The following is a 23,042-nucleotide window of genomic DNA, read 5'->3' as shown; positions in this document are numbered from 1 at the left end:
TTGACCCTCCACCGTCATCGCTACTAACAGTTGGAAAAATGCTAAATAAAGGCCAGAGACAGCAGCAAAGTCCCGTATGAAAATACTTTGAGAAGTTAAATGAGAAGGAAATGTAAACTTTGCGAGGTGGAATTGAGATACAGTAATGGTAGCACAGGCGCAATCATCCATCTGAAATGAACCCAAACTGTTGCATTGTGAATTCACGTGGAATGGTATGAATGTTCTTATTGTTTAAAATGTTAAGAATTTGTTTTCATCTGTCAGATCTCAAGTGTGTGTGAGGTAACCTTGATGCTATAGCGTGCGGCAGCATACAATGCAGACTCTGTGTAGAGACTGAAGCCCACTGAGAGAGAGGGAGGGAGGGAGAGAGCCCTGGTGTGTGTGCCAACCACTAAATCACTTGGGATAACATCCCAGTGTAAAACCACAGCAACACAATAATACCTACATAGCACATGAGTCGGCAGAAATCATATCTACTGGTACGTCTACAGTACAGTATGAATCAAGAAATAAATATGTGAAAACCAAGGGTGAACCTTACGGAAACCAAGGGTGAACCTTACGGAAGCCAAGGGTGAGCCTTACGGAAGCCAAGGGTGAACCTTACGGGAATCAAGGGTGAACCTTACGGGAATCAAGGGTGAACCTTACGGGAATCAAGGGTGAACCTTACGGGAATCCAAGGGTGAACCTTACGGGAATCCAAGGGTGAACCTTACGGGAATCCAAGGGTGAACCTTACGGGAATCCAAGGGTGAACCTTACGGGAATCCAAGGGTGAACCTTACGGGAATCCAAGGGTGAACCTACGGGAAGCCAAGGGTGAACCTTACGGAAGCCAAGGGTGAACCTTACGGAAGCCAAGGGTGAACCTTACGGAAGCCAAGGGTGAACCTTACGGAAGCCAAGGGTGAACCTTACGGAAGCCAAGGGTGAACCTTACGGAAGCCAAGGGTGAACCTTACGGAAGCCAAGGGTGAACCTTACGGAAGCCAAGGGTGAACCTTACGGAAGCCAAGGGTGAACCTTACGGAAGCCAAGGGTGAACCTTACGGAAGCCAAGGGTGAACCTTACGGAAACCAAGGGTGAACCTTACGGAAACCAAGGGTGAACCTTACGGAAACCAAGGGTGAACCTTACGGAAGCCAAGGGTGAACCTTACGGAAGCCAAGGGTGAACCTTACGGAAACCAAGGGTGAACCTTACGGAAACCAAGGGTGAACCTTACGGAAACCAAGGGTCAACCTTACGGAAACCAAGTGTGAACCTTACGGAAACCCCTCGTCTTCCTTTTTGCTTTTCACTGCAAAATGTATAGAGGTGAATAGAGGAACACAATAAATGGAGTGATAGGGCTGATATTGATGGAGTGATAGGGCTGATGTTGATGCAGTGATAGGGCTGATGTTGATGCAGTGATAGGGCTGATGTTGATGCAGTGATAGGGCTGATGTTGATGCAGTGATAGGGCTGATGTTGATGCAGTGATAGGGCTGATGTTGATGCAGTGATAGGGCTGATGTTGATGCAGTGATAGGGCTGATGTTGATGCAGTGATAGGGCTGATGTTGATGCAGTGATAGGGCTGATGCAGTGATAGGGCTGATGTTGATGCAGTGATAGGGCTGATGTTGATGCAGTGATAGGGCTGATGTTGATGCAGTGATAGGGCTGATGTTGATGCAGTGATAGGGCTGATGTTGATGCAGTGATAGGGCTGATGTTGATGCAGTGATAGGGCTGATGTTGATGCAGTGATAGGGCTGATGTTGATGCAGTGATAGGGCTGATATTGATGCAGTGATAGGGCTGATATTGATGCAGTGATAGGGCTGATATTGATGCAGTGATAGGGCTGATGTTGATGCAGTGATAGGGCTGATATTGATGGAGTGATAGGGCTGATATTGATGCAGTGATAGGGCTGATGTTGATGCAGTGATAGGGCTGATATTGATGGAGTGATAGGGCTGATATTGATGCAGTGATAGGGCTGATATTGATGCAGTGATAGGGCTGACATTGATGCAGTGATAGGGCTGACATTGATGCAGTGATAGGGCTGATATTGATGCAGTGATAGGGCTGATATTGATGCAGTGATAGGGCTGATATTGATGCAGTGATAGGGCTGATGTTGATGCAGTGATAGGGCTGATATTGATGCAGTGATAGGGCTGATGTTGATGCAGTGATAGGGCTGATATTGATGGAGTGATAGGTCTGATATTGATGGAGTGATAGGGCTGATATTGATGCAGTGATAGGGCTGATATTGATGCAGTGATAGGGCTGACATTGATGCAGTGATAGGGCTGACATTGATGCAGTGATAGGGCTGATATTGATGCAGTGATAGGGCTGATATTGATGCAGTGATAGGGCTGATATTGATGCAGTGATAGGGCTGATGTTGATGCAGTGATAGGGCTGATATTGATGGAGTGATAGGGCTGATATTGATGGAGTGATAGGGCTGATATTGATGGAGTGATAGGGCTGATATTGATGCAGTGATAGGGCTGATATTGATGGAGTGATAGGGCTGATATTGATGGAGTGATAGGGCTGATATTGATGGAGTGATAAGGCTGATATTGATGGAGTGATAGGGCTGATATTGATGGAGTGATAGGGCTGATATTGATGGAGTGATAAGGCTGATATTGATGGAGTGATAGGGCTGATATTGATGGAGTGATAGGGCTGATATTGATGGAGTGATAAGGCTGATATTGATGGAGTGATAGGGCTGATATTGATGGAGTGATAGGGCTGATATTGATGGAGTGATAGGGCTGATATTGATGGAGTGATAGGGCTGATGTTGATGGAGTGATAGGGCTGATATTGATGGAGTGATAGGGCTGATATTGATGGAGTGATAGGGCTGATATTGATGCAGTGATAGGGCTGATATTGATGCAGTGATAGGGCTGACATTGATGCAGTGATAGGGCTGATATTGATGGAGTGATAAGGCTGATATTGATGGAGTGATAGGGCTGATATTGATGGAGTGATAGGGCTGATATTGATGGAGTGATAAGGGCTGATATTGATGGAGTGATAGGGCTGATATTGATGGAGTGATAGGGCTGATATTGATGCAGTGATTAGGCTGATATTGATGGAGTGATATGGCTGATATTGATGGAGTGATAAGGCTGATATTGATGGAGTGATAGGGCTGATATTGATGCAGTGATTAGGGGCTGATATTGATGGAGTGATATGGCTGATATTGATGGAGTGATAAGGCTGATATTGATGGAGTGATAGGGCTGATATTGATGGAGTGATAGGGCTGATATTGATGGAGTGATAAGGCTGATATTGATGGAGTGATAGGGCTGATATTGATGGAGTGATAGGTCTGATATTGATGGAGTGATAGGGCTGATATTGATGGAGTGATAAGGCTGATATTGATGGAGTGATAAGGCTGATATTGATGGAGTGATAGGGCTGATATTGATGGAGTGATAGGGCTGATATTGATGGAGTGATAAGGCTGATATTGATGGAGTGATAGGGCTGATATTGATGGAGTGATAGGGCTGATATTGATGGAGGGCTGATATTGATGGAGGGGGCTGATATTGATGCAGTGATAGGGCTGATATTGATGGAGTGATAGGGCTGATATTGATGGAGTGATAGGGCTGATATTGATGGAGTGATAGGGCTGATATTGATGGAGTGATAGGGCTGATATTGATGGAGTGATGGGGGTGATATTGATGGAGTGATGGGGCTGATATTGATGGAGTGATAGGGCTGATATTGATGGAGTGATGGGGCTGATATTGATGGAGTGATAGGGCTGATATTGATGGAGTGATAGGGCTGATATTGATGGAGTGATAGGGCTGATATTGATGGAGTGATAAGGCTGATATTGATGGAGTGATAGGGCTGATATTGATGGAGTGATAGGGCTGATATTGATGGAGTGATAGGGCTGATATTGATGGAGTGATAGGGCTGATATTGATGGAGTGATAGGGGCTGATATTGATGGAGTGATAGGGCTGATATTGATGGAGTGATAGGGCTGATGTTGATGGAGTGATAGGGGTGATATTGATGGAGTGATAGGGCTGATATTGATGGAGTGATAGGGCTGATGTTGATGGAGTGATGGGGGTGATATTGATGGAGTGATAGGGCTGATATTGATGGAGTGATAGGGCTGATGTTGATGGAGTGATAGGGCTGATATTGATGGAGTGATAGGGCTGATATTGATGGAGTGATAGGGCTGATATTGATGGAGTGATAGGGCTGATATTGATGGAGTGATGGGGCTGATATTGATGGAGTGATGGGGCTGATATTGATGGAGTGATAGGGCTGATATTGATGGAGTGATGGGGCTGATATTGATGGAGTGATAGGGCTGATATTGATGGAGTGATGGGGCTGATATTGATGGAGTGATAAGGCTGATATTGATGGAGTGATAGGGCTGATATTGATGGAGTGATGGGGCTGATATTGATGGAGTGATAGGGCTGATATTGATGGAGTGATGGGGCTGATATTGATGGAGTGATGGGGCTGATATTGATGGAGTGATAGGGCTGATATTGATGGAGTGATAGGGCTGATATTGATGGAGTGATAGGGCTGATATTGATGGAGTGATAGGGCTGATATTGATGGAGTGATGGGGCTGATATTGATGGAGTGATAGGGCTGATATTGATGGAGTGATAGGGCTGATATTGATGGAGTGATAGGGCTGATATTGATGGAGTGATAGGGCTGATATTGATGGAGTGATAGGGCTGATATTGATGGAGTGATAGGGCTGATATTGATGGAGTGATAGGGCTGATATTGATGGAGTGATGGGCTGATATTGATGGAGTGATAGGGCTGATATTGATGGAGTGATAGGGCTGATATTGATGGAGTGATGGGGCTGATATTGATGGAGTGATAGGGCTGATATTGATGGAGTGATAGGGCTGATATTGATGGAGTGATAGGGCTGATATTGATGGAGTGATGGGGCTGATATTGATGGAGTGATGGGGCTGATATTGATGGAGTGATAGGGCTGATATTGATGGAGTGATGGGGCTGATATTGATGGAGTGATAGGGCTGATATTGATGGAGTGATGGGGCTGATATTGATGGAGTGATAGGGCTGATATTGATGGAGTGATAGGGCTGATATTGATGGAGTGATGGGGCTGATATTGATGGAGTGATAGGGCTGATATTGATGGAGTGATAGGGCTGATATTGATGGAGTGATAGGGCTGATATTGATGGAGTGATAGGGCTGATATTGATGGAGTGATAGGGCTGATATTGATGGAGTGATGGGGCTGATATTGATGGAGTGATAGGGGCTGATATTGATGGAGTGATAAGGCTGATATTGATGGAGTGATAGGGCTGATATTGATGGAGTGATAAGGCTGATATTGATGGAGTGATAAGGCTGATATTGATGGAGTGATGGGGCTGATATTGATGGAGTGATAAGGCTGATATTGATGGAGTGATAAGGCTGATATTGATGGAGTGATAGGGCTGATATTGATGGAGTGATGGGGCTGATATTGATGGAGTGATAGGGCTGATATTGATGGAGTGATAGGGCTGATATTGATGGAGTGATAGGGCTGATATTGATGGAGTGATAAGGCTGATATTGATGGAGTGATGGGGCTGATATTGATGGAGTGATGGGGCTGATATTGATGGAGTGATGGGGCTGATATTGATGGAGTGATAGGGCTGATATTGATGGAGTGATAGGGCTGATATTGATGGAGTGATAGGGCTGATATTGATGGAGTGATAGGGCTGATATTGATGGAGTGATAGGGCTGATATTGATGGAGTGATAGGGCTGATGTTGATGGAGTGATAGGGCTGATATTGATGGAGTGATAGGGCTGATATTGATGGAGTGATGGGGCTGATATTGATGGAGTGATGGGGCTGATATTGATGGAGTGATAGGGCTGATATTGTAGGGTGAGAGAGGGGATGACGGGGGGTTAAAAGGGTACCAGTGAAAGGTGACCCGGCCTGGTAGTTGTGTGGTTTGGGTCTTTATAGTTCTCCTTAACTGGGTTACTGTTTCACACTCCCAGAGTCCCCAATGTAAGTGAGTGTGTGTGTTTGTGTGTGTGTGTTGTTTGTGTGTGTGTTGTGTGTTGTTTGTGTGTGTGTGTTGTGCATGCGAGTCTGTGTACATGTGTATGTGTACACGTTCATATACAGTATGTGTGTACGTCTATGCGTGTGTATCTTGTGCGTGTGCATAGAGGACCCAACATCCCAATGTCATTGTCCCATTGGGGGTCGCCACATTTCCACCCAACAGGTCCAGTGTGTATGGCTGGCTGGAGACCATTCAGACCTGGTCCAATTGTTTCTTAGCTGTGTGTGTGTTGCCTCATGAATACCAACCAGGCAACCAGACCCCGGGCCTTGAGTCTGCATACTTGGACCGACTCAGCCTCCAAACCTGGCAACTCACCCACTCCACTCTGGGCCAATTAAGACAGAGGCAACCCAGCATGGAAGACTAACCCACTCAGGATCCAGCCCACTAGTCCATTTTCCCTGCCAGTTTCCTTCCTCTGCCAGTTCAGTCAAGATATCTCTAGTTCATGTTCAGAACCAGACAGGGATCATATTCTATTTCTACTGCAACCCCAGACTCCCAATACCCCACATCACACCAGACTCTGGCTATTGGCTAACAGCCTCCATACAAACTCAGACAGAGAGAGAGAGAGAAAGAAAAAGTAAGAGAGAGAGAGAAGGAGAGGCTATTGGGAGTTACATTAGTTATAAAGGCCCAGTAAATCCAGTAGCGTCAGCCAGTAAAAGTTCCCAGTAAAGGTTGTTGGAGCAGAGTGTTATCCAGGTAGTCCTATTAGTTCTCGCCCTGAGGCTGCCGCCAGAGACAGACTGGACATACGAATGGTCCTATAGAGAACAGGCTCATTGTAGAGTAGTGAAAGCCCAACAACAACACGAAGAGTTATCTATCCAAAATGGAGATGTACGGGTAAACCACTTCGCCTATAACAAAGAACAAACAGCAAAAACATATACATGATCAAATACAAATCTTAGAATCAATCAATTATTAAAGACTACCAGAACGCACTGGATTCTCCAATTACCTTGAATGAGCTAAAGGGCCATTGTCATTTTTATCATAGGTACACTTCAACTGTGAGAGACGGAATCTAAAACAAAAATCCCCAAAATCACATTGTATGATTAAGTAATTCATTAGCATTTTATTGCTTGACATAAGTATTTGATCACCTACCAACCAGTAAGAATTCCGGCTCTCACAGACCTGTTAGTTTTTCTTTAAGAAGCTCTCCTGATCTCCACTCATTACCTGTATTAACAACACCTGTTTGAACTCGTTACCTGTATAAAAGACACCTGTTCACACACTCAAACAGACTCCAACCTCTCCACAATGTCCAAGAACAGAGAGCTAAGGACATCAGGGATAAAATTGTAGGCACTAGAACAGTCTGCAGCACCCGGCCTCACCCTACTAGAATCTGAAGTCAAATGTTTGCTGATGATCTGGTGCTTCTGTTCCCAACCAAGGAGGGCCTACAGCAGCACCTAGATCTGTTCCCAACCAAGGATGGCCTACAGCAGCACCTAGATCTGTTCCCAACCAAGGAGGACCTACAGCAGCACCTAGATCTGTTCCCAACCAAGGATGGCCTACAGCAGCACCTAGATCTGTTCCCAACCAAGGAGGACCTACAGCAGCACCTAGATCTGTTCCCAACCAAGGAGGGCCTACAGCAGCACCTAGATCTGTTCCCAACCAAGGATGGCCTACAGCAGCACCTAGATCTGTTCCCAACCAAGGAGGGCCTACAGCAGCACCTAGATCTGTTTCCAACCAAGGAGGGCCTACAGCAGCACCTAGATCTGTTTCCAACCAAGGAGGGCCTACAGCAGCACCTAGATCTGTTCCCAACCAAGGATGGCCTACAGCAGCACCTAGATCTGTTCCCAACCAAGGAGGGCCTACAGCAGCACCTAGATCTGTTCCCAACCAAGGAGAGCCTACAGCAGCACCTAGATCTGTTCCCAACCAAGGAGGGCCTACAGCAGCACCTAGATCTGTTTCCAACCAAGGAGGGCCTACAGCAGCACCTAGATCTGTTTCCAACCAAGGAGGGCCTACAGCAGCACCTAGATCTGTTCCCAACCAAGGAGGGCCTACAGCAGCACCTAGATCTGTTCCCAACCAAGGAGGGCCTACAGCAGCACCTAGATCTGTTTCCAACCAAGGAGGGCCTACAGCAGCACCTAGATCTGTTTCCAACCAAGGAGGGCCTACAGCAGCACCTAGATCTGTTTCCCAACCAAGGAGGGCCTACAGCAGCACCTAGATCTGTTCCCAACCAAGGAGGGCCTACAGCAGCACCTAGATCTGTTCCCAACCAAGGAGGGCCTACAGCAGCACCTAGATCTGTTCCCAACCAAGGAGGGCCTACAGCAGCACCTAGATCTGTTCCCAACCAAGGAGGGCCTACAGCAGCACCTAGATCTGTTCCCAACCAAGGAGGGCCTACAGCAGCACTTAGATCATCTGCATAGATTCCGTAAGACATGGGCCCTGACAGTAAATCTCATTAAGACAAAAAATAATGGTGTTCCAAAAAAGGTCCAGTTACCTGGACCACAAATAAAAATTGAATCTAGACACCGTTGCCATAGAGCAGGTATTCCCAAACTGGGGAATATTTTGAAATATTCACATTTAAAAAGATATATATATTATTTGGAGAAAATAATTCTTCACACTTTCAAAACAGCCCATTTATATTTTCCAACGTTGCTAAACATTTAGATTAGTTTTTTTTCTCGCCTGAGTCGCCTCGTTTCACTGCCAAAAATATAATTAAACCATCTAGTGTTCAGCGAAACAACATAATGTCAAATACAGGTAGCATACAGGTAGCCTAGTCAAATAATTATGAATGCGCCGAAGAGACAAGGACTTTGGACCATCAAAGATGTGCAAATATGATGAGAACTACATTGATTTGGGGTTCACTTATATTGGGAGTAGTGCCTTTCCTCAGCCACAGTGTGTTATGTGCAAAAGTACTATCTCACAACTCGAAACCTTCACTCCTGCGCAGACATTTAGAAACAAAACATGTGTCACGACTGTTGAGGACCAAGGTGCAGCGTGGTGAGCATACATTTTACTTTAAGAATGATGCCGACAAAAACAAACCATACAAAACAAACCGTAAAGCTACAGGCTGTGTCATAAACAAAAGTCAACTTCCCACAAACACAGGTGGGAAAAAGGGTACCTAAGTATTGTTCCCAATCAGAGACAACTATCGACAGCTGTCCCTGATTGAGAACCATACCAGACCAACACATTGAAATATAAAATCATAGAAACACAAAACATAGAATGCCCACCCCAACTCACGCCCTGACCAAACCAAAATAGAGACATAAAAAGGATCTCTAAGGTCAGGGAGTGACAACATGCCAATTTGAAACATAGCCAAGTTTTTGGAGTGAGAATTAAGATGACTTTCGAGTAGTAAGACATGTATAAAAGCAACAGATACCATTAATAAGAAGGGGCTAGAAGCATCTTATATGGTGAGCCATCCCAAGGACGTACCATTTTTTTTCTGAAGTCTTGGCTTATTTCTTTTGATTTTCCTCAGATGTAAAGCAAAGAGGCACTGAGTTTGAAGATAGGCCTTGAAATACATCCACATGTAAACCTCCAATTGACTCAAATTATGTCAATTAGCCTATCAGAAGCGTCTAAGGCATGACATCCTTTTTCTGGAATTTTCCAAGTTGTTTAAAGGCACAGTCAACTTAGCGTATGTAAACTTCTGACGCACTGGAATTGTGATACTGTGAATTATAAGTGAAATAATCTGTCTGTAAAACATTTGTTGGAAAAATTACTTGTGTCATGCACAAAGTAAATATCCTAACCGACTTGCCAAAATAAGACATTTGTGGAGTGGTTGAAAAAGAGGTTTAATGACTCCAACCTAAGTGTGTGTAAACTTCCGGCGTCAACTGTATGTGAGAGTGGATTCTCGGCCCTCACTAGCATGAAAACTAAATACAGGCATAGACTGTGGGTGGAAAATGATTTAAGACTGAGACTCTCTCCAATACAACCCAACATTGCAGAGTTATGTAGTTATGTGCATCCTTTCAAGCACACCCTTCTCATTAACCTGTGGTGAGTTATTAAGGTAGCTAAATAAAGAGCACAATTACTGATTATTATTATATTATTATTTGTGCCCTATTATTTGTCCTATGAGCTCTTTGTTACTTCCCACTGTTAGGTTCTAATTTTTCAGCGTAAATAACTCATGGACACTAGAGAAGCTCAACAAGTTTAATTCTTCATTACAGCTGTAATTCAGACCAAGTCATGGCTTCCCCTGTGGTGGTATTCATACCCCACTTTGGGTGGTCTCCTCGTTATCTCTAAACATTGTATCATTCTTGCAAAGCAGGGAACTAAGTGATATGAGCCTTCAACGGTTCCTCCCCTTATCAGTACTGCCACATGAGATCGTGTTCCCTGCACTCAGCCCCTCCCAAGCTTCATTACGGCACCCCTCATGTCTCCTTTATAACTAATGTTCCTATACCCTGAGGATAAAAGTCAAAGTTTACCCCAGAATCCACCACCACAAGCCGGGTTGTGACAAACACTCACACTCATTCTTATGTTAAATAAATGTATCGTATAGTGTGTGTGGCAGGCTTACAATGATGGCAAAAAACAACAATTGAGAGTCCGCTGAGCCTGGTGCTAGAGGGGGTACGAAGCTGGAGGTTGAATGTTTGAAGGGGTACGGGACTAGAAAAAGTTTGGGAACCACTGCCCTAGAGCACACAAAAAATGATACATACCATCTGGCCCACCATGTGAACGTGATGGCGCCGGAGGGGATGGCTGCCGTCTTGTCGGCTCTTAACCAACCATTCTATTTTGTTAGATTTTTTTTGCGTTGTTCGTAACTAGTTTTGTACATAATGTTGCTGCTACCATCTCTTATGACCGAAATGAGCTTCTGGACATCAGAACTGCGATTACTCACCTCAGATTAGATGAAGAGTTTTTATACAATGAGTCGGAATGGAGGGATATACTACAGACACCCGACCAGGCCCAGATCCCCATCATTCGCGGGAGAAGGAAACAGAGATTTAACCGTTCAGATTTTTGTTGTTGTTGAGGTCTCTGTCTGTTCAGTGAGTTCTCATTGGGAAATTATATTTCTTAGGCACTTGTTGCCAGTTCCTACCGCTTCCACTGGATGTCACCAGTCCTTGGAATTTGGTAGAGGTTATTCCTTTGTGCAATGAAGAAGTACGGCCATCTTGGAAAAAGGTAAACGCTGTTGAGAGTGCGCAAGACTTGAAAAGTAGCGTTAGTTTCCTCTCGTCCTCTATTGAAAACAGATAGACCCGTCTTCAATTTGATTGATTATTAACGTTTAAAACTACCTAAAGTTGTATTACAAAAGTAGTTTGAAATGTTTTGGCAAAGTTTACAGGCAACTTTTGAGATATTTTGTAGTGACGTTGCGCAATTTGGAAGCAGTTTTTTTTCTGGATCAAATGCGCCAAATGGACATTTTGGATATACAGTGGGGCAAAAAAGTATTTAGTCAGCCACCAATTGTGCAAGTTCTCCCACTTAAAAAGATGAGAGAGGCGTACAAAGATCTCCCTCGCCCTCCATTTGGCAAATCTGACCATAATTCTATCCACCTGATTCCTACAGACAAGCAACAATTAAAGCAGGAAGCACGAGTGACTCGGTCTATAGAAAAGTGGTCAGATGAAGTAGATGCTAAACTACAGGACTATTTTGATAGCACAGACTGGAAAATGTTCTGGGATTCTTCCGATGGCAGTGAGGAGTACACCACATCAGTCACTAGCTTCATCGATAAGTGCATCGATGACGTCGTCCCCACAGTGACTGTAAGTACATACCCCAACCAGAAGCCATGGATTACAGACAACATTTGCACTGAGCTAAAGGGTAGAGCTGCCGCTCTCAAGGAGCGGGACTCTAACCCGGAAGCTTATAAGAAATCCCGCTATGCCCTGCGAAGAACCATCAAACAGGCAAAGCGTCAATACATGACTAAGATCGAATCGTACTACACCGGCTCCGACGCTCGTCGGCTGTGGCAAGGCTTGCAAACTATTACAGACTACAAAGGAAAGCACAGCCGAGAGCTGCCCAGTGACACGAGCCTACCAGACGAGCTAAATAACTTCTATGCTCGCTTCAAGTAACACTGAAATATGCATGAGAGCATCAGCTGTTCCGGATGACTGTGTGATCACGCTCTCCGTAGCCGATGTGAGTAAGACCTTTAAACACGTCCACATTCACAAGGCCGCAGGACCAGATGGATACCCAGGACATGTACTCCAGGCATGCGCTGACCAACTGGCAAGTGTCTTCACTGACATTTTCAACCTCTCCCTGTCTGAGTCTGTAATACCAACATGTTTCAAGCAGACCACCATAGTCTCTGTGTCCAAGAACACTAAGGTAACCTGCCTAAATGATTACCGACACGTAGCACTCACGTCTGCAGCCATGAAATGCTTTGAAAGGCTGGTAATGGCTCACATCAACATCATTATCCCAGAAACCCTAGACCCACTCTAATTTGCATACTGCAACAACAGATCCACAGATGATGCAATCTCTACTCCACACTGCACTTTCACACCTGGACAAAAGGAACACCTATGTGAGAAATCTATTACTTGACTACATATAGCTCAGCGTTCAACACCATAGTGCTCTCAAAGCTCATCACTAAGCTAAGGACCCTGGGACTAAACATCTCCCTCTGCAACTGGATCCTGGACTTCCTGACGGGTCGCCCCCAGGTGGTAAGGTAACAACACATCTATCACGCTGATCTTCAACACGGAGGCCCCTCAGGGTTGCATGCTCAGTCCCATCCTGTACTCCCTGTTCATTCATGATTACACGACCAGGCACAACTCCAACTCCATCATTAAGTTTGCTGATGACACAACAGTGGTAGGGCTAATCACCGACAACGATGAGGCAGCCTATAGTGAGGAGGTCAGAGACCTGACCGTGTGGTGCCAGGACAACAACCTATCCCTCACCGTGATCAAGACAAAGGAGATGATTGTGGACTACAGGAGAAGGAGGACCGAGCAAGCCCCCAATCTCAAAGACAACAGGGCTGTAGTGGAGCAGGTTGATTACATGGTCCAAGCACACCAAGACAGTCGTGAAGAGGGCACGATAAAACCTATTCCCCCTCAGGAGACTGAAAAGAATTGGCATGGGTCCTCGGATCCTCAAAATGTTTTACAGCTGCACCATCAAGAGCATCCTGACGGGTTGCATCACTGCCTGGTATGGCAACTGCTCGGCCTCCAACTGCAAGTCACTACAGAGGGTAGTGCGTACGGCCCAGTACATCACCGGGACCAAGCTTCCTGCCATCCAGGACCTCTATACCAGGCGGTGTCAGAGGAAGGCCCAAAGACTCCAGCCACCCTAGTCATTGACTGTTCTCTCTGCTACCGCACGGCAGGCGGTACCGGAGCGCCAAGTCTAGGTCCAAGAGGCTTGCTTCTAAACAGCTTCTACCCCCAAGCCATAATACTCCTGAACAGCTAATGAAATAGCTACTCAGACTTTTTGCATTGCCCCCCCTCTTCTATGATGCTGCTACTCTCTGTTATTGTCGACACCGGTGCCCCTGCACACTGACTCTGTACCGGTACCCCCTTTATGTAGCCCCGCTATTGTTATTTACTACTGCTCTTTAATTATTTGTTATTCTTATCTCTTACTTAAAAAAATATTATACATTTTTGGTACTTTCTTAAAAATTCATTGGTGGTTAAGGGATTGTAAGAATTTCACTGTAAGATAGACCTGTTGTATTCGGCGCATGTGAAAACAACATTGGATTTGATTTGATTTGACCGCAGCCTAAACATTAGTGCCACAGGTAACTTCCACAAAGCTGTGAACAAGCTGAGAGACAAGACAAGAAGGGCCTTCTATGCCATCAAAATGAACATAAAATCTGACATACCAATTAGGATCTGGCTTAAAATACTAGAATCATAGAACCCATTGCCCTTTATGGTGGTGAGGTCTGGGTCTGCTCACCAACCAAGAATTCACAAAATGGGACAAACACCAAATTGAGACTCTGCATGCAGAATTCTGCAAAACGCCAAATAATGCAAGCAAAGCAGAATTAGGTCGATACCCGCTTATCATCAACATCTAGAAAATAGCTGTTAAATTCAACAACCACCAACAAGGAAGTGATTCCCAAACCTTCCATAACAAAGCCATCACCTACAGAGAGATGAACCTGGAGAAGAGTCCCCTAAGCAAGCTGGTCCTGGAGCTCTGTTAACAAACAAAAACAGACCCCACAGAGCCCCAGGACAGCAACACAATTAGATCCAACCAAATCACGAGAAAACAAAAAGATAATTACTTGACACATTGGAAAGAATTAACAAAAAAAGAGCAAGCTGTAATTCTATTTGGCCCTAAATAGAAAGTACAGAGTGGCAGAATACCTGACCACAGTGGCAGAATACCTGACCACTGTGACTGACCAAAACTTAAGGAAAGCTTTGACTATGTATAGACTCAGTGAGCATAGCCTTGCTATTGAGAAAGGCCGCAGTAGGCAGACATGGCTCTCAAGAGAAGACAGGCTATGTGCACACTGCTCACAAAATGAGGTGGAAACTGAGCTGCACTTCCTAACCTCTTGCCCAATGTATGACCATATTAGACACATATTTCCCTCAGATTACACAGACCCACAAATAATTTGAAAATAAACCCAATTTTGATAAACTCCCATATCTATTAGGTGAAATATCAGCGTGCCATCACAGCAGCAAGATTTGTGACCTGAAAAAAGGGCAACCAGTGAAGAACAAACACCATAGTAAATACAATCCATATTTACGTTTATTTATTTTACCTTTTGTACTTTAACTATTTGCACATTGTTACAACACTGTATATATACATAATATAAAGCCCTTTAAATTAAATTAAACTGAATTGAGAGAGAGAGAGAGACTAAAGGACTTAGCATCACCCTCAACAATGATGCTATCCTAAAACCACTCAGCTAACACGACAGAGAATGTGTGTGTTTGTGTGTGTGTGTGTGTGTGTGTGTGTGTGTGTGTGTGTGTGTGTGTGTGTGTGTGTGTGTGTGTGTGTGTGTGTGTGTGTGTAAGCATGTGTGTGTGTGTGTGTCTATCTACTCTTTCTCCTCACCGTAGCGGTCAGTGTTGGCCCGTGGAGCTGTGCATGGAGTATAGCCTCGTTCACGTGCCCCCTGACCCCCAGCAGGGCAAGCTCCAGGCTGTGTTGTCCAGCCACAGCGTGGGTCAGCTCCTCCAGTGCCGCCACATACCTCCGCCACGGCCCATCCAGTTCGGCCACGCTCGCCAAGCAACCGCGCATCACGTTCAAGCAGTAGCCCATGCATGGCTTGATCAGCGTCAGCCCGCGACAGTGCGAGCAGTACTGCATCTTGGTCAAGCCCCGTAAACACTCTTTGGTGAGGGAAACGTGTTCTGTGGCGTTCATGACCTTGGTGCCTTCGGCGAGGGCGAGGGATAGGGCTCGCCCGGCGCCCAGGGCGCGCCTGAGTTCTTGGGCAAGCGTATCGGGATGAGGGCCAAACGGGTTGACGTCTTGCCGGGTCGCGCGGAGACACTCGCCCCTCTTGCCTGCCGCGCCCATGCCGGGGTTGACCAAGCGTACATAGACGAGTGGGAAGAGGTTGTCGTAGAAACGTGTGATTGCGGCCTCGAGGGAGAGGTTGTGTCCGCGGATGTAAAGGGAGAGGGAAGAGAAGAGGGCGTTGACATGAGGGAGGGCCTCGCGGGAGAGGGGCGAGTAGGTGTCCTCTAGCAGGGATGAGAGGTGGCCCTGGGAGAAGGAGAGCAGGTACTGGAAGGTGTCTGGAGAGAGGGTAGGGGGAGGGGTGGGAGAGAGAAAGAGGACACGGCGTGGTTACATTTAGATTAATAAAATAATTCAACCTAATGACAAAACAGCTATATACAGTATTTAGGCAGTATAGTATATATCAGTGGTGTAAAGTACTTTAGTAAAAATACTTTAAAGTCCTACTTAAGTATTTTTGGGGTATCTGTACTTTACAATTATTATTCATATTTTTGACTACTTTTACTTCACTACATTCCTAAAGAAAATAATGTACTTTTTACTCCATACATTTTCCCTGGCACCCAAAAGTACTCGTTATATTTTGAATGCTTAGCAGGACAGAAAATGGTCCAATTCACACACTTTTCAAGGTCATCCCTACTGCCTCTGATCTGGCAGACTCACAAAACATAAATGCTTGTGTTAGAGTGTGCCTCCGGCTATCCATAATTTTAAAAAACATGAAAATTGTTCCTACTGGTTTGCTTAAAATGTCATGAGAAATTATTCATACTTTTACTTTTGATACTTAAGTACATTTTAGTAATTACATTTACTTTTGTATATTTATAACCAAACTTATAACCAAACTTTATAACCAAACTTTTACTCAAGTAGTATTGTACTGGGTGACTTTCACTTTTAATTGAGTACTTTTCTATTAAGGTATCTTTACATTTAATATGACAATTGGGTACTTTTTCGACAACTGGTATATACTTAATTATAAACTGGGTGGTTCGAGCCCTGAATGCTGATTGGCTGACAGCTATGGTATATCAGACCGTATACCACGGGTATGACAAAAAATGTCTTGTTACTGTTCTAATTACATTGGTAACCAGCTTATAATAGCAATAAGGCACCTCTGGGATTTGTGATATATGGACAATATACCACAGCTAAGGGCTGTATCCAGGCACTCTGCGTTGCGTCGTGCTACGAACAGCCCTTAGCCGTGGTATATTGTCCATATACCACACCTCCTTGCTTAAATGCATATGAAGTTGTGTGTGTGTGTGTGTGTGTGTGTGTGTGTGTGTGTGTGTGTGTGTGTGTGTGTGTGTGTGTGTGTGTGTGTGTGTGTGTGTGTGTGTGTGTGTGTGTGTGTGTGTGTGTGTGTGTGTGTGTGTCTTGAGGAGACAGTAGCTGAGCTGGGTCTTGGCTTGGTACCAAAAACTGCACCCTGACATGAAGTCACTGCAGTCAGTCAGCTATGGCATGATGGTAAGAATAGAGCTAAATTCTATCATAGCTGTCTGGCACACAGCATACCATGCTCTGACATACACGGGGAGAGGATGCTACTTTAAACTCTACATACAACAGGTGAGTCACAGCAAGTAATTGAAATTGAGTCAGCCACACCATATCAAAGATCCTAGATGATCAAGAACAGAGGGGCACAGTGTGGCCTGTCGTGACATGGTGGTTTGTACATGCTCCAACATCAGAGGTGCCATGGGCTACTGCCATACCATACCAACAGCCTGTCTAGTCAGCTCAGTTGGCAGTGCCCCTAACTGCTCTCTCCCCCTCACTTCTCTTCCCTCATCCTTTCTTCTCTCCCTGTGTGGGGACACAGTGCTCTCCTCAGCCCTGCTGCCTCTTTCTCTTCTCTCTCTCTCTACCCCCCCCCCCCCAGGTCTCTCTCTGGGTTCTGATGTCATCCCTATGGCATGGCAGCAGATGGAAGAGCAGCAGCAACTGTAGAACAACTGAGACAGGAGACACGGTGCCATCCCAAATGTTCCTTGTTTTACTATCTTTGTGAGGACTTCTGGTCCCAAAAAGGATAGTAAAACCATAAACACACACACGCAAAATATCACATATGGATGCTAAACACACAAGGACACGTAATAATATTCTTGAATAGATCATGTGGAGTTACTGGATACATACTCAACACACACAGTATCGTGGGCGAACTCTGGCAACTCAATATCTTATAACACATAGTATCGTGGGCGAACTCTGACAACTCAATATCTTATAACACAGTATTCTGGTGGATGGTACTTTTATTATCACTTCTGTACTATTTTCACCAGTATGTGGTACACTTTAACAACTCTTAGTACAAAACTCCAAACAGATCATCCAAAAGGCTGTTTTTTCAAAGTACAACACATAATCACCAAACCTAATCGGTGTGTCATCTAGAAATAACTTTGATATAAAGTAATTGCCTTTCACAATGCAACGCTCACAATACTTTTGATATTATTATTTTCTCATTTGTTTAAATGCATTTCACCATCACTTAATCCAATTTAGCTTAATGGTTAATCACTTAACCATTTGGTAGACCTGTAGATTTGAATACTATACATGAATTTTGAGACCTACAGAAATAACAGAAATAAAGTGTTTTTAAAGTAGAAACATCTAAATTTGTCACGTTCGTTATATACATAATGAGCAGACCAAGGCGCAGCGTGAGTAGAGTTCCACATATTTATTAAAGTTAACCTTCAAAAAAACAACGACGACTACATGAACGTGACGTTTGTAGCGCACATAGCACCAAAACAAAACAATGTCCCACAAACGCAGGTGGGAAAAGGACCACAATAAGTATGATCCCCAATTAGAGGCAACGATCATCAGCTGCCTCCAATTGGGAACCATACTCACACCAACATAGAAATTCAAGACTAGAACATCCCCTAGTCACACTCTGACCTATTGCACCATAGAGAACCCCAAGGGCTCTCTATGGTCAGGGCGTAACAAAATTACATGCATGATACATGATAACCATACATAATGAATATTCATTATTGCTAATTGATTTCACTTAGTGGTAACCACAATTGGTCACCATATAAAAGGGGGTATGCTCGGTTCTACCCCCAGAATTGACAGAAGACCTTGTGGTGTTCTGTCTGGCTGTCACGCCCTGACCTTAGTATTCTTTGTTTTCTTTATTATTTTGGTTAGGTCAGGGTGTGACATGGGTGATATGTGTGTTTTTGTCTCATTCTAGGGTGTTTGTACTGTCTAGGGGATTTTGTAGATTTATGGGGTTGCTTTCATCTAGGTGTTTATGTTGGTCTATGGTTGCCTAGATTGGTTCTCAATTAGAGGCAGGTGTTTATCGTTGTCTCTGATTGGGAACCATATTTAGGCAGCCATCTTCTTTGGGTATTTCGTGGGTTATTTTCTATGTCTAGTTGCACGTTAGCACATTGTTTATATAGCGGTCACGGTCGTCTTATTCGTTTTTTTGTTTAAGTGGTCTTCATTAAATAAAGAATGTATTCTAACCACGCTGCATACGACAATCGTGACACTGGCTGTGTTCTGTCTGACCAGCAGGAGTGGGCAGTGGTGGAAAAGGTGAGGGCCAGGAATGACATACGGCTGTCTGAAATAAAGCAGGCCATTAAGGAGAACGATAACACCTTTGCCAATTTGGCATCCATCAGTCTACCAACAATCTCCCGCCTTTTGAAGAGGCACCAGGTATCTATGAAACACATTTACCTGGTTCCTTTTGAGACACAACGATCGGGGTAAATAACTGCGCCCTGAGTATATCCAGGGACAGAACTATATACTTTATTACTGTTACTATTTGATGCACATGCTACTTCACAATATCCTATTGGAACTATAATTTAAAAAATACACAAACGTATGTGTTGATTCAAAATATATTTTCAATCAATGGTTGTGTGGTGGGAGATGTTTACAATCCAAATGAATGCACCATGACCGGTTTTGAATGAAAGACGTGTGACCAGTTTGGAGTTTTGTACTAAGAGTTGTGAAAATGTATCACATACTTGTGAAAATAGTACCAAAGCGATTTAAATAAACTGTTGTGCTGTGTAAGGGATGGGGACACTAGGTTAACTGATTTTTGCCTTGTCAGCTCGGGGATTCGATCCTTTCAGTAATTGGCCCAACCCGCGAATCACCAGGCAACAAACATCACTACCTTCCAAGTTCTACTCAATGTTTTACACGACTTATTTACTACATACATGAATGGTAAGTCAGTACTGATGATGTTGACTTTCCTTATGATCTGTAACTCAGTAAAATCTTGAACTGTTGCATGTTGTGTATATATTTTTGTTCTCTGTGTCACGCCCTGGTCAAAGTATTTTGTGTTTTTCTTTATGTATTTGGTCAGGCCAGGGTGTGACATGGGTTTTTGTATGTGGTGTGTAGCTTAGTGGGGTGTTATAGGAGAGTCTATGGCTGTCTGAAGTGGTTCTCAATCAGAGGCAGGTGTTTATCGTTGTCTCTGATTGGGAGCCATATTTAGGCAGCCATATTGTTTGGTTGTATTGTGGGTGATTATCCTGAGTGTCTTGATGTCCTTCGTCTGTGTTAGTTTGCACCAGTTAAGGCTGTTTTGGTTTTGTAAAGTTTGTGTTTTGGATTCGTGTTACGTTGTGTAAATAAACATGGATCACAATATACGCGCTGCAGTTTGGTCCGACTCTCCTTCACCATTAGAAAACCGTGACACTCTGTATCTTCTTTGTGTCCTTCATTGCAGCCTGACTCACTACTCTCTGTAAAGAAAATATTTTATGACAAATTATAGTAGCCCATATTTTGATTATAGCTAGCTTAATTTCAGTCAACTGCTCCTGCTGAGATTAGTCTCCATTCAACGTTAGCTTTGAACTTCATCCTTCTAGCCATAGCTAGCTACCTAGCTAACAGCAGTGCCCTTGAGCTACCTAGCTAACAGCAGTGCCCTTGAGCTACCTAGCTAACAGCAGTGCCCTTGAGCTACCTAGCTAACAGCAGTGCCCTTGAGCTACCTAGCTAACAGCAGTGCCCTTGAGCTACCTAGCTAACAGCAGTGCCCTTGAGCTACCTAGCTAGACATCTGACTGAAATATCAGCAACTATTTTAACAGTTGTACACTAATTCTGCGAGAGCTTTTTTTTATAACCTTTATTTAACTACGCAAGTCAGTTAATAACATTCTTATTGACAAAAGGCCTGGGACAAAACACATCACAAGAGACAACACAACACTACATAAAGAGAGACCTCAGACCAACATAGCAAGGCAGCAACACATGACAACAACATGGTAGCAGCACAAAACATGGTACAAATATTATTGGGTACAGACAACAGCACAAAGGGCAAGAAGGTAAAGACATTACATCACGCGAAGCAGGCACAACTGTCAGTAAGAGTGGGGAATGTCTGACATGGCTCAGTTTTCTGTAGGACAGAGTGGTGAATAAATTTCCTGCTAACAAGGCAAATCCTGGGGAGCAGGCCAACATAACGAGCATACATGAATCATTAGATTAGAACTCAGATCAAGAAGCCTTTGAGCGTTTATCAACTCTGGGAGTGCAATAATAAGCTCGTAAATGATTAACAAAATACAAATGTGAGTAACCGCTATTTCACAAATAAAAAGGTGCATAAACAGCGTTTGTGTGTTTACCCTCCACTAAATCCCTGGTTGGTTATGGCAAAACCCATTCATGAACATCAATATCCTGCTAGGCAGGTTTGAATCTACATTTGCCTGGCATTTTGGCTATCGATGTGATGTTTGGCAGCGCCTAATCAGTCAGCTCGGTACTTGCCTGGCTGAGAGGCAGTGTGGGTGGAATGAGGGTGCTCGTATGCCAAAAAGAGCGTGAACTCGAAATTACCAATACAGTTTCCTAATATTTTTCATATGAACATATTTTATCATTTTTCGTTCTCTCTTTTTAATTAAAGTACTTTTGAAGTACCAACTTGAGAAAATGTCTGATTTTCAAGCTATTCCAGTACTTGAATTTTAGAGTGCCAAATTCCAGTAATTTAAGCACCTCAAGCGAACCTTGTCACCAGGTGTAGTTTAATGTTCCACCACAACGCATAATCACTATAGCAGCTCCTGAAATCACACATACACATAGCCATGCATACAGTCACATATACATGCATGTGCACACACACACAACCAGCCACAGTGAGGTGATCAGATAGAGAGATTAGGTCATGTGAATGAGACAGACAGACAGACGGGTCACGTCCTGACCTTAGTTCCTTTTGTATGTCTCTATTTTAGGTTGGTCAGGGCGTGAGTTGGGGTGGGCATTCTTTGTTTTGTTCTTGTGTTTATATTTCTATGTGTTTGGCCTGGTATGGTTCCCAATCAGAGGCAGCTGTCAATCGTTGTCTCTGATTGAGAACCATACTTAGGCAGCCTGTTTTCCCACTCTTGTTTGTGGGTGGTTATTTTCCGTTTCAGTGTTTTCACCATGTTTCGGTTTTCCTTTATTCGCTTGTTCGTTTGTTTTCTGTGTTCATTAAATAAATATGACGAACACTTACCACGCTGCATATTGGTCCGATATTTCCTACTCCTCCTCAGAAGAGGAAGACTACAACCGTTACAGACAGACAGACAGACAGGGCTGTGTCTCTCTGTATCGATCATAAAGATTAATAAAGTTAGTCAAAGGTTAAGAAAAACTACTGATAATAGATGGGTGAAATGCAGTTTAGGCCTAAATGTCCTTTAGAAACTATACTAAAAACAATAAGTACCATTGCCAAGAGAAGTCAAACAATAGTCATACAATATGTTGTTGGGATCCTAATTTAAGAGAGGATAGGCCAGCTGCAAAGTCAAAATTGGCTATATTGTAAAAATGTATGATAACAAAAATGTGCTTTTTGGTCTTAATTTAAGATTACAGTTGGGCATTAAATTTAGCAGTGTGGGGTTAATATTAGGGTTTGGCATGAAATCAGATTTGATGACTTTGTGGCTGTGGCAGCTAATGACCAGGGCTGTATCCAGAACAAGATTCATGATGAAAACACTTACCTGCTGGAAAAATAGGAACATGTTAGCTCACAAAGCCATGATGTGCATAGCTTCCATTGTAAGCCCAGCATTAATACCCTTGACTCGGCTAATCAAGGTCTTCACATGATGTGCAAGCTTCCGTTGTAAGCCCAGCATTAATACCCTTGACT

At 43.9% G+C, this 23,042-nt stretch overlaps 1 protein-coding gene across 4 annotated transcripts in view; it reads right to left on the bottom strand.

Annotated features, from left to right (window-relative positions):
- The window catches only part of LOC118395198 (glypican-5-like), a 291,682-nt gene that overhangs the window by 205,692 nt on the left and 62,948 nt on the right, over window positions 1–23,042 (bottom strand). For all 4 annotated transcript variants that reach the window (XM_052463594.1, XM_052463595.1, XM_052463596.1 and 1 more), the window contains exon 3: window positions 15,389–16,080. In XM_052463594.1, the coding sequence (XP_052319554.1) occupies window positions 15,389–16,080 (692 nt within the window). The remainder of the gene's footprint in view (window positions 1–15,388; window positions 16,081–23,042) is intronic.

Source organism: Oncorhynchus keta, chromosome 15 (assembly GCF_023373465.1).
Source record: "Oncorhynchus keta strain PuntledgeMale-10-30-2019 chromosome 15, Oket_V2, whole genome shotgun sequence".
Taxonomy (NCBI): domain Eukaryota; kingdom Metazoa; phylum Chordata; class Actinopteri; order Salmoniformes; family Salmonidae; genus Oncorhynchus; species Oncorhynchus keta.
This window is presented reverse-complemented; position numbering and strand designations above follow the sequence as displayed.